This window comes from Chenopodium quinoa, unplaced genomic scaffold (genome assembly GCF_001683475.1).
Source record: "Chenopodium quinoa cultivar QQ74 unplaced genomic scaffold, ASM168347v1, whole genome shotgun sequence".
Taxonomy (NCBI): Eukaryota; Viridiplantae; Streptophyta; class Magnoliopsida; order Caryophyllales; family Amaranthaceae; genus Chenopodium; species Chenopodium quinoa.
The window spans coordinates 35,865-48,976 of NW_018745419.1; the positions used below are offsets into that span (position 1 = coordinate 35,865).

Here is a 13,112-nt window from a genome sequence, read left to right on the forward strand (position 1 = left end):
ACTGTCATATCTATTTTTTATTTCATTTAAAAAAATTTCTCTCTCCTCTCATATATAAAAAAACCTTTTTGAATTAATTATTTTTGTATTTTCTCTCTCCTATCACCATTTTTCTCTCTCTAAAAACTGCAATTTACCATGACAAAAGACAAAAACACACAAGAAAACACCGTAAAAAAATGATCACTTAAACTTCTTTGATTTTCCTACATTTTTGTTAAATTTGCTAATATAATTCAACAAATTATAAAATTGAAACTATGTTCTACTATAAAATTGTCTTTTTTTTTTTTTTTTTTTTTTTTTTTTTTTTTTTTGTAGAAAATCGAAATTATCTACTCCTACTGAAGATGTATAAGTAATTTATTGTTTAAATTCGCAAATCGATCTTAAATTCTTAATTTTAAGAATTGAGTATTAAATTGAACCCTAAATTTTTGAACAGTACAATTAGTCAAAAGTTCAACGTCAGAACACCAAAAAAAGAAGAAATTAGATGATGAATATAAGAAAAAACCAATTGCTAAAAACTTTTGAAACCCAACCACAAACCACTGAACACCTTACGAAAACCTCTAAACCCCCTACAAAAACTTCTGAACATCAACCACAAACCACTGAACACCCTACAAAAACCTCTGAACCCCCGACAAAAACTTTTGAACCCAACCACAAACCACTGAACACCCTACAAAAACCTCTGAACTCCTACAAAAACATCTGAACCCCGACCACAAACCACTGAACACCCTATAAAAACCTTTGAACCCCCTACAAATACTTATGAACTCCAACCAAAAACCACTGAACACCCTAAAAAAATCTCATACGACTAGTCTACTACTCGCTTACCGAGAGTTTAAAACGAATCTTGTACAAAAACTTCTAAACCCTAACCACAAACCACAAACCACTGAACCCCCGACAAAAATTTCTAAACCCTAACCACAAACCAGTGAACACCCTTCAAAAAATTTTGAACCCCAACCACAAACAACTGAACACCCTTTAAATACCTCTGAACCCCCTACAAAAACTTCTGAACCCCAACCGCAAACCACTGAACACCCTTTTAAAACCTATGAACCCCCTACAAAAACTTCTGAACCCCAACCACAAACCATTGAACACCCTTCAAACACTTCTACATTTGAAGACACTACTCAAAATGCCAAATGTTCAGATATATAAATTATTAAGTAGAGAATGTCAAAAATTTTAATATAATTAAAAATATATAGATCTATAAAAATAAAAAATAAATAAAAAATAAAAAAAAGTTCATAACTAATGTATCTCATGCTCAAAATTATTATAAAGATATTCAAAAATACCTGTCGGTAAAAATATGTATTTATAGGAAACGTATCATACGTTCATATTTTTAACTTATACAATACAAGAAAAAGGGTAATTAGCGACGGCCAATGTAGTCGCAAATCCATTTTTGCGACTAATTTTTGGACAGCCGCAAATTTAGCGACGGATTTGCAACGCCTTTGCAACTACCATTTAGCGACTAACTTTCAAACTTTAGCAACTAAATTATTGTCCGTCGTAAAATATTTGCGACGGATTAGAAACTACTTAGACCAATGTTTTAAGACTACTTTTGCGACGGATTAGGGACTACAAGACCAAACTTTTGCGACTACGAGACTAAACTTTTGCGACTATGGAGACTAGTTTAATTGCGATGGATTTGCGACTACTGAGACTAATGTTTTTTGAGACGGATTAGAAACTACTTATGAAACAAATTTTTGCGACTACAAAACTAATTATTTGTGACAGATTAGCGACTACTGAGACTAATTATTTAGCAACTAAGGAATCAGTCTCTAAACCAAATTTGCAGTCGCTAAATATTTGCGACTGACAATCAATATTTGAGACCATAATTTAGCGACAACCAATATCAATCACAAAAAAAGGTACCCACGCATTTAATTCAAATAACCAAAATGTTAATTTTATTCAAATATCCAAAATATAATCAATTTTGTATCAATGTATTTAAAAACAATATTTAACTCATATGACTAATTGTTCCAAAAGTCACCTCCCATATAAAAAAAAGCTGCTTCAAATAAGAACTAATGATAATGTAAAAGACCAGTTGTTCATAAAATTACCACCAAAAAAATAAAAATCACTTAGTTGTATCACGAGAGCGGGTGACTGAAGGCGTAGAAGGCTTATAAGGACGGTAAACTTGTTTTACAAGTGATGCTATTTCCTGCAATGTTTTTTGCATAGCTAATTTTTCCTTCTTCTATGTAGCTTTTTCGATTTCATGATTTTCGACGAATTCCTTAGCACATTTTAAGCTCTCTGCCGCTATTTTTTGGCTTTCTTCCACCTTGTTATGGTTTCTTCCGCCATGTTCTTTAGTTCTTCAACTTGAGAACTTAATTGAGAAATCATGGAAGGAGTGGAAGATGATGCAGTAGATTGAGAAGTAGGATCGCTCTTGTAATACATTTGTGAAGCACTCCCTAAACCGTAGACTTTTCCTTTCTTTTGCCCACCTACAACCTCCAAGTAGACTTTGTCGGGGTTTATCTCAATTCCTTTGTTCTTATACTCCTCAAGTTTTTCCATACATTCTCCCTGCATTAAGATATGTATTAGTAACTATGATCTCAAATGTTAAAACTTAAATAAACTAAATATATTTAAATAAAAACAACTATAATAAAAATACAAGCAATGACTTGGGACATCGTCCGGGCCTAAAACTAGTTTGGACTTCTAAAACACAATTTAATTTAATTTGAGGGTGGGTGGCGATGGTTTGGAAATTCCTGAATGTGAGGATTAGGGGTAAAAGTGTCATTTTACCTCTTAATAGATGTTCCATATTACAAAGGTACAACTATCGGGGAACAGAGGATCAGGGGTATTTTTATTATCGTTTTTTTTAAATAAAAGATGCAACACTTATAGCAAAATAATTTATGTAAGCAGTTATTAGTAAAAATTTCGACAGAGTCTCCTTTGTAAATTGAAGAATTCCCTCCTATAGGGTATGGCTTCAAAAAAAACCTGTTTCAATTCACATTATGCCATACCACATTAATTATATGATTAATTCCGGCAAATCATTCTCATCCTCCAACTCAATCACACAAATAAATAAACAATCCATAATATCTCCAAACATTAACTACCATATATTTTTTTGTAATCTTAGAAAAATATAGAAGTATACTCATACCATGAATTTTTGAGACTTGTCATCCATCAATTCACTTCATCATTTCCCACACAAACAGAATGAGTGCTCTCATAGACTTCAGCAGCAGTTGGTAAAATTCCATCCTTTTTCTTTGCCTTGTATTAGAAGAAGTTGTTAGCACTTAAAGAAAAACAACTAAAAAATAGGGGGACATAGACTACAGAGCAATTGTAATAAAGACCAATTTAGTCATCTATATTAGTGGCTAAAAAGTTTCTACTTGCTTCTATCTTATATTAAAAATCATAAGTTTGTTGCTAAAATCATACACTTACCATTTTTTTAACCACTTGAGGAGTAGATACGCTACCTTGGCGATGGCCAAGGTCAAACTTCTCTAATGTTTGGCCAGATAACTGATTATCTCTTGCTTGGTTAGAACGTTTTACAAAATCAGGATGCTTACGCTTATTTATGAATTCAGCTCGAACAGTGTTAGTCATGAAACTAACTTGCTTATGAAGAGCCATTTTGTAAACTTGGTTCAATGTGCCCCTAAGTCGGTCCCCAGCTTTTTTGTCAAATTCTCTCCTAGCCTTAGCATCGAACTCAGGTCTCCAAGTATATGTACGCTGCATTAGAATTAACATGTAAAGTTTATAATTTAACTCAAAATAGCATATTATACATAAATCATTTTATTTCTAATTTACAACCTGATATGGTTGCAGGAGTGACCAATATTACACAACAGCACATTATAGTAAGCCAAAGCTCAATTAACTACCAAAATTTAACGATCTATCTCATTAAGATACACTAAAATATTAGCATGACGAAAACCATGGGAAACTCGTGAATCAATAATCTAGTGGTCATTTGTTTTGGTCATTTGTTTGCACTATGCTAAAAGAGGAAGAGGACAAGAGTAGTCTCTGGTGGTATTAGAAGTGATGTTGCTGTGGGTTGTGGCTGTTGGAGGTGTCGTGCTGCTAGCACTGTGCGCATCAACATTGATGCAGCGGTGATGGAAGGGTGGGGTGTGAGCTTGGGGGCTGTGATTAGGGACTCTGATGGCAGCATTATGGCTGTGATGGTTCGTAGTGTGAGTGCTCAGGTCCGTGTGGCTATGACAGAGGCTTTGGAAGCACGAATGGGGGTGGTTTTGGCTACTGAGTTAGGCTGTCAGAGGGTGGATTTAGAGTGTGAGTGCTCATTATTGGAACTGTTGGAAGTTACTAGAGTCATACAGAAAAGACTACTAATTTTGGGTCAAGCACAAAAAGTACCAAAAGCAGATTCAGAGAGGTTAGTCTCTGACAATATATCTGTCTTTGATAAATTTTGTTACATGTTACAATAATCGTTGGATTTTTTTTTTCTGCTTAATGTCTTTGATTATGGTATTGCTGTGAATTGGTTATTTGATTGCAGAGTGCCAAAGTGATTTGGGATGCAACACCATTCGAAACGAGATTGGATAAAGCACTTGAAAAAGAAGGCCGTGGTGAACTTTCTAATTTGTGAAAAGGAAAAAGAAGGCAGTGCCGAAGTAATTTGTGAGGTAACATTGAAGATCATAAGTCATATTTTGTCCTTTTTTATTCAAGTTCCTTGGGCTGTTTGGGTGCCTATAAAATATTTAGGCATGAAGTTTAGCTTCTGTTGTATATAAATCACAGTTATTTTTTAAACATCAAACTTGTTTTATTTTCAGGTTATTTCTGAAGGTCTTGGAGTTGTGAAAAAGGTATGTAAAAGATCACAATCTTGTTTTAGCATATAATTTCCATTTTTCTTATCATAGTATAATGAACTGAAACTCTTGTCTGGTATATGTGATTGAGTGATTCTCTTCGATATAATAAGTGTTTAGAAGTTAAACCACTTGACAGAGCCACATATCATTTTCTCTTCTTTTAGCATGATACATTGTCTAGCATTAGTAATTAGGTGATGTACTAGGCCAATACGTAAAAAGATTAAAGACAATGTCTCATGTTACCCCCATATCCCAAAAAATTGATGGGTAATATCACAAAATGAAGTTCATGTAGTACTAGTGCACCAGAATTGCAAGTGAGACTATGAGAGGGACTGAGGAAGAGCAAGAGACATCTGTTCAAGCAGAGATCATGTTTAGCATTCAGTACTTTTTAAGGCCATAACAGAAATCCAACGATGACAGCTGTTCCGTTACAGAAGGATCAAACTTAAGTCTTCTAGGACTGATAGAATTACGAAGTTCATTAAGTCAATGCACTAAACAGAAATTAGTAATCAATCAAGCTTTCCTCTAAATTCTTAGTTAATTTGAGCATAATTACATTGATAATTATCGGTCCTTGACAAATAGAGCAAAAGGAACGGCCTACAAAACACAATATTAAGGCTAATATGATTTAAGAGCAATGAATACAAGAGAATGTCTCAAATTCTAAACATACCTTAAACTCAGTGAACCAACGATCCCTAACCATAAGTGGCACCTCAGTAAAATTCATGACGGTATGGTCATCAAACCTGATGCAAGAAAGATTAAGCACTAGCATAAATAATGATAATAAGCTTGTAAGACAACAAATCTAATGCATAGATAAATATAACTGACCATAGCCCATCTGGTGAGAGCTCAATCTTTCCTTGTTCCACTCCATTCAAATTTTGTGGTGCCACATCATTCTCAACAGCAACATCAGCATTAGAATTTACTTGTACCTGTTCATTAGAAGGTGGTGGTGTCGGTCATGTGACCACAGGATTGTCTTGATCAACCGATTGATTATTGGCTCGGACACCGCCTTGATTACCTCCCCGACCAAATTTTGAATTTTTCATGAAGGATTTAATTTCCAAAGAACTAGAAAGATCAGAAGCACAATAATTAATTTATACATAATAACCCATAATAAATTTTTTTTTTTTAAAAAAAGTAAGCTCACAAATATGATCAACAAATTTTAAAACATTTATCATATACCAAACAAATAAGATAAACACATTGTCTATCAAACTAATAAGCCCATAACAAAGAAAACACATTGAAAACTACAAGCTTAGAAATTATTCCTCTTCTTCATCCACATCATCATCATCATCATCATCATCCTCTTCATCGTCCTCGTCATCGCTGTCAGTATATCCTAACTCTCCATCAACCTCTTCTTCAGATTCAGATTCAGTGTCATCCCATTCATCTTCTTCATGTCGTTCTTCCTCTTCACCACCTGAGCCGTCCTCCTCCATTTCATCCATATCCTCGTACATAACACCATCATCATCATCCGAGGAATAAAGGGTTGGGGTCTCAACAATGTCTACGTGGAAAATTGACTCATCGATTGGGGCATCCACACTTGACCTAGCTTTAGTCTAAAAAACAGCCCACCATTGACTCTTATCTTTCTTTAAGCTTGGATAAGAGGTAAAATACACTTGATAAACCTGATGTGCTAGAACAAAAGGATCATATGCAGGGTATTTCTTAGAGTGGTTCACATCAACTAATCTATACTGCTCATGAATATTCATGCCATTCACTGAATCCATCCAATGACATTTAAACAAGACGACTTTGAAGAAATTTACGGTCCCCAAGTAGACCAGCTCAATGACTTCTTCTAAAATGCCGAAGTAATCAATTTCCTCCTCACTTATTACACCCACACCATAATTCATAGTTGCCTTGTGCTTTCCATAATCAAAAGTGTGAAACTTAAAGCCATTGATGTCAAATTGCCTCCATGTTTTGACTTGTCTAGACGGACCCATGGCAAGTGCTCGAATCACTTCATCAGTCTCATTAGATTCGATAACCTAATTTCAAATTCATGCCATTAATTAATAAAATATATAACCTTAGTCATATTTAGCGAATGATATATTGAAACTTGATTGTAAAAACTTACAAAATCCTGAAACCATTTGGAAAAATCATGTGAAAACTTGCTCCAAATATCATGTAGGTCAATACCAGGATATTTTTGCATCATCGACTCTTCAAAATTCCTATAAACCTTAAAATGTTAATTATCTAGCAAATTTCATAAAATAACTACCAATTATAGAAATTTGTACCTTTCATATTCTCCTAACACCCCACAATTGGAAAGAACATAGTGGTGTGCATGCTTGACTTCTTTCGAATCTAAAAACCTTGTTTGGACACCTTTGCCACGACCTTTGCTAAATTGGAATAATTCTGGTATAGTTGAATCTAGATCATCATCATCAACAACATTGCGTCCTAGATCTCTAGATTTCGTATCAACATGAGGTTGAAAGTAATAAGAACAAAAGTTAGAAATCTCTTCTGCAAGATAAGCCTTGCAAATTGAGCCTTATTACCAATTTTCTTCTTTAGATGATTAAGAAATCTACAAAATAATTTAAATTGACTCATTCACATGTAAAATATAAATCATATAGAAGAAACTTGAAAACAATGGAGTGGCTTGGGAAAATGTATATTACCTCTCAAATGGATACATCCATCTGCATTGCACAGGACCACCCACTTTTATTTCATGCGGCAAATGAACGGGTAAATGCTCCATTGAATTGAAAAATGCAGGTGGGAATATTTTCTCCAACTTGCATAAGATTTCTGGATTGTTTTTTTCTAAACGAGTCACATCATCAACTTTAATAGTGTAAGAGCATAGATCGCGAAAAAATTGGCTGATTTCAGTGACTGCTTTCCAAACATTATCAAGAAGAAGTTCTCTCATTGCAACGGGCAACAACCTTTCCATGAACACATGACAATCATGGCTTTTCATTCCATGTATCTTACAGGCTTGCAAATCCACACATCTACCAAAATCAGAAGCATATCCATCTGGAAACTTAAGATCTTTTATCCATTCACAAAACACTCTACATTGTACTTTATCAAGAGTGTATGGTGCTTTTGGGAAGATCAAGCTTCCATCATCAGATTTAATAGGCTCTAAGCTACTCCGCTTACAATATCGCTAAACATCTAGGCGAGCCTTATCTGTATCAACTGCGGTATCTTTCACATTCATTATTGTGTGGATGAGTTGATAAAAAAAATTCTTTTCAATGTGCATAACATCTAAATTATGTCGAATCAACAAATCTTTCCAATAAGGAAGCTCCCAAAAGATGCTTTGCTTATGCCACCCTGTCTTGACCTTTTTTGATTTTGTCGAACGGATTTTTGGATCAATGGACTTTGGAATCTCCTCAACCTACTCCCATAATTTATGGCCCGTCAATATTGGAGGAGGCAATCGAGTTTCTGCTCTTTTTTTGGAAAATGCAGTGCGGTTTTTTCTATAAGGATGTGTAGGTGGGAGAAATTGACGGTGACTATCAAACCATGATACTTTAGAGCCGTTGTCTAGCCAAAAAGATCTATGCTTGTCCATGCAGTATGGACAAGCCATCTTTCCCGATGTAGTCTAACCAGATAACATCCCAAACGCAGGAAAGTCACTAACCGTCCATAAAAAGGGCAGCTCGTAACTTGAAATTTGGCTTTGTGGATACATCATATGTCATTGTACCTACTTCCCATAAAGATTTCAATTCGTCAATCAAGGGTTGCATGTACACATCCAAGTTCCCTTTTTGGTTTTTAGGACCCGGAATGAGCAAGGATAAAAACATAAACGGCTTCTTCATACATAACCATGGAGGCAAGTTATATGGGGTAACAATTACTGGCCAACAAGAATATTGCCTTCCAAATTTTCCATGTGCTGAGAAACCATCTGTGCATAGACCCAATCTAACATTACGGGGCTCACTTGCAAAATCCTTGTATGTGTTATCAAGATGTTTCCATGCTTCACTATCACTTGGATGGGTGAGTGTTCCACTTGCCCTAGGATTTTGTGAATGCCACTGCATTTCATGTGCAAGGTCTTTGGTCGCATAGAGCCTTTGCAACCTTGGCGCGATCGGGAAGTAGAATAACACTTTGGCCGGCACACATTTTCCACGAGAAGTCTTCTTATAACGCTCCCCCCCGCATTTCGAACACTTTTCAAGGTGAGCTTTATCCTTCCAAAATAACATGCATCCTTTAGGGCATGCATGTATCTTCTCATGAGGAAGTTCAAGGCCCTTTACCACCTTTTTAGTGTCATAGTACGTCTTGGACATTGAATTCTCATCAGGAATTACTTCACTAATGAGCGATGAAATATTATCGACACATCTATGGGGCAAGTTGTATTCACACTTCAAGCTCGTAATCCTTGAAGCCATCTCTAAAACAGATAATCTACTTCCTTCATACAATGGTTTTTGTGCGGCTGCTAACATCTCAAAAAACTTCTTAACTTGAGGATTAGGTTCTTCTTCAACATTCCGAATGTCTTCATGCATTGGATCACCATCAACTTGACCAAATGTATCAATAATCATGTTAACATATGGATCAAACGGCTCATCTGATGCTTTTAAAGAATCAAAATCCTCTCCATGACAAACCCATTCATAGTAGTCATTAAGAAATCCTTTTTTATACAAATGCTCTCGTACACTTTCAACATCTAAAAAAGGAACATTTTTACACTTTGAACAAGGGCATATGATCTTTGAAGATTCTTGAAAATCACAGTGTTGTTTAGCAAACTCAATAAACTCTCGCACGCCAATTGTGAACTCTTTTTTTAGTAGTCGACCTTCTAATCTCTCATACATCCATTTTCGATTCAATTTCTCCATGATCCTAACTGCTAAACGACATTGTTAATCATACACATATATGTAATATAGTCTTCTTATATATGTAATTTATTCTTATTATATACGTTACTTAGTTATTTAGGCAATTACTTAGAAGACAAAAGAAAGATAAGCAAGAAAAGGTGCAGCAGTTAAGTCATATAGTGTATACACAATCCTTTTTCTTTATTTTTGAAACAATGGAAAAAGAAATGTTCAATATTCATTTGGTGGGACAACATAAATATAGAGAAACCAAAAAAATAAACTTAATAGGAACCAAAAAATAAAAAAAAGAAATATAATGCATCAGTGTATGTATCCACGATTCGCATATGCTTATAGTGAAACAAGCAGAACAAAACAATGATTGGTACAAATCAATTTATTTTACCAAATTAGGGAACAAAATTTCAGAATAGCGGAAACTACATACATCAAAATATGAAGCATCATATATATGAGAATAGGATATCTAGTGTTAAGGAAAAATATAAGAAAAATAAACTAAAAATATTATATAGGGATTTTAGTTAGTCTGACTAATTCATTTATATAAACTCCTGTTTATAAGTTTCTGTCATATAAACTATCAATTACAACATCTATATAAACATATTGCAGAGAGTATTTACATTGTTAGATATTATTCATTTTGCAGTATACAATTCTGCCACAATTCTGGCACCTAAGACACAAAATTACTGCAATATAATAAATTCAAAATCAGGTAATGCAATGGAATTATATTAGCAAGAATAAGTAGCGAAACCTAAATTCGGCAGCAGTGCAACACCACAAGATCAACCACAACTAACTAAATTAAAATTCTTTAGGAAACCTAATCTTGGTTATTATTTATCCTCTTCATCATTGTCATTTCTATCATAATTACAATGTAAAAATGCATATACACTTCACTTAATTTTTCTTTCAATTTCTGAAAATTATACAGAGAATTCGAACAGATCCAGACCTTGCAAACCTCAGGGTAAATGAAATCAGTCATTAAGAAATTAAAAATAATTAGGGCATTTTGAATATTAAATCATGTTTGAATGGTTTTTTAATAATTGACTTCAAAAATAACCCAAAAATTCGCAATTACGTGTCAAACAAAATCAATTCAATCTTCGCATTAAACCAGATAAAATTCAATTCAATCAATTCACAACTCATTTAATTCGCAATTCAATCAATTCGAAATTTAAAATCAATCCGCAATTGCAAACGAAACTAGACTTAAATTAAAAAATTGGACAAAATACTCAATTATACTAAATCGCAATTAGCAAATTGCAATATGAGAAATATTGAATGGACACTAGGAAGAGGAAGCATGCGTAACTAACCTGAGAGGAGATGGATGGCGCAACGACGACCGATGAAGACGACGAGGGTTTGATTTGAAGTTCTGAATTGAACCGTTCTGGCCTTCGTTTTTTGTCTTTTTTTTTGTGAGGATGAAGAGTATCGAGTAGCACTGTTTGTAAATAAGGAGTGATGACTTTTTTGTTAAGGAAGGAGTGATATAATTGTTTATTGTAGTTTTTGGCGGCAACAACTTATTGTACTACTTTTACTAAGGATTTTTATATTTCCGTACAAAAAAAAAACTTATTATATATTAAGGGTTTTTATTCCTTTTTAATAAATTTTAAAAACAATAGTAGCAACTACCATGTTAGTTGCAATATTAGTCGCAATTTTTTTAAAAAAATTGTTTCAAATTTGTTAGCCTTAGCAACTGCAATTTAGTCACAAAAAGTTGTAAGAATGTCGCAGATTAGCGACTGCATAGCAACTATTATAAAATATGTTGCAAAATTTGCGACAACTCATTTTTTGCAGTCGCAAAAATAATTTTTGCAACTAATTGTTATGGTAGTTGCAAATATTAGTTGCTAATTAGCGACCGCATAGCAACTACTGCAAAATCAGTCGCAAAATTTGCGACTGCTCGTCTTTTTCAGTCACAAAAATAATTTTTGCGACTGATTATTATGGTAGTCGCAAAAATCAGTTGCTAATTCATCTTTTTCTTGTAGTGTTAAATTGTTCAAAATACTAAAATATAATCAAATACAGAACTGTTCATAACAAAATAAAAAATTATCACTAAAAAAAATCAAAAGAATATGAAAGCTACATATCCCAAAACTCAAACCTAGCCATGGTGATTTAGATAATGAAATCTCAACGGAAAATAATCATCTCCGTCGTCTTAACCACCTTCTCCTCGACGACGGCGCAATTTTTAGCTTCACTACTTCATTGTAAAAACTCCATCAATTAACAAAGCTTCAAATCGAAAGTTGAAGAAAACAAAATTTGAATTTAATCTATAATAACAAAGGATTCGATCTATGATGATCAACTATGGTGATGAAGGATTTTAATTAAAAGGATGATGAATGAATTCAAGAGAGAGAAAAATAAAATAGAGAGAAAAATAGAGGAGGGAGAAAAATAAAGGAGAGAGAAAATAAAAGAGAAAGAAATAAGAAACTAGGAAAGTAGAGGAGGAAAGAGAAGAGATAATATATTTTTATTGGTGGTTCACATAGAACTAGATGCACCATGGTGCATATTATAATTTGCCGGCCATAACTTCCTCAATATTCATCGGAATTGGGCTTATAATATATCGTTGGAAAGCTCTTGTCAAGCCTCATCCAACTACACTACTATTGGACCCATATCATGGACCAACCAAACTGGATTGGCTGTTTTCTTAAAATAAGTTTTCAAAAACAGAGAGAAAAGAAAAGAAATTAAAACTATCCGCAACACTAAACTTTCCACACTTTCACTTCATTCGATTATGATTCGACTTGAAAGGTACTCATCACTGGGTTTGGTTTTGGGGAGACACAAATGGGTGTCTACACGTAGTAAGCACACATGGTATTGAGATCGATCCCTTTAAAATAAAGGCAATCGTTGATATGCCCCCCTCTCAAACAGAAAACGAAATTAGGGCTTTTGAGATGCCAAAGGGCTTTTGACTATACATTAGTCGGTTTATTAACAAATTGACTATGACTTGTAAGCCAATATTTAAAAAATTGAAAAAACAAGAAAAACATGAATGGGACGATCAATGCCAAAGGGCTTTTGAGAAAATCAAAGATTATCTAAAAATTCCACCAACTTTAGCACCACAAGTACCCTAACTACCTCTTAGGCTATACATCCCAGTTACAGATACAGCCACAGGTGCCATGCT

General features: G+C 34.1%; 2 protein-coding genes across 2 annotated transcripts; both read right to left on the reverse strand.

The window, feature by feature from the left end:
• Positions 1 to 1,868: 1,868 nt before the first annotated feature.
• Positions 1,869 to 11,662, reverse strand: LOC110713520. Its single transcript, XM_021891966.1, has 6 exons — positions 11,236 to 11,662; positions 5,793 to 6,041; positions 5,629 to 5,704; positions 3,517 to 3,813; positions 3,221 to 3,336; positions 1,869 to 2,613 (listed from the first exon to the last, which is right to left on the reverse strand). Exons 3-5 carry the CDS (start codon positions 5,683 to 5,685, stop codon positions 3,247 to 3,249), a joined length of 444 nt encoding a protein of 147 aa, XP_021747658.1. The 5' UTR covers positions 5,686 to 5,704; positions 5,793 to 6,041; positions 11,236 to 11,662; the 3' UTR covers positions 1,869 to 2,613; positions 3,221 to 3,246.
• LOC110713521 lies at positions 6,090 to 7,515 on the reverse strand. Its single transcript, XM_021891967.1, has 3 exons — positions 7,259 to 7,515; positions 7,090 to 7,189; positions 6,090 to 6,997 (listed from the first exon to the last, which is right to left on the reverse strand). Exons 2-3 carry the CDS (start codon positions 7,171 to 7,173, stop codon positions 6,554 to 6,556), a joined length of 528 nt encoding a protein of 175 aa, XP_021747659.1. The 5' UTR covers positions 7,174 to 7,189; positions 7,259 to 7,515; the 3' UTR covers positions 6,090 to 6,553.
• Positions 11,663 to 13,112: the final 1,450 nt, after the last annotated feature.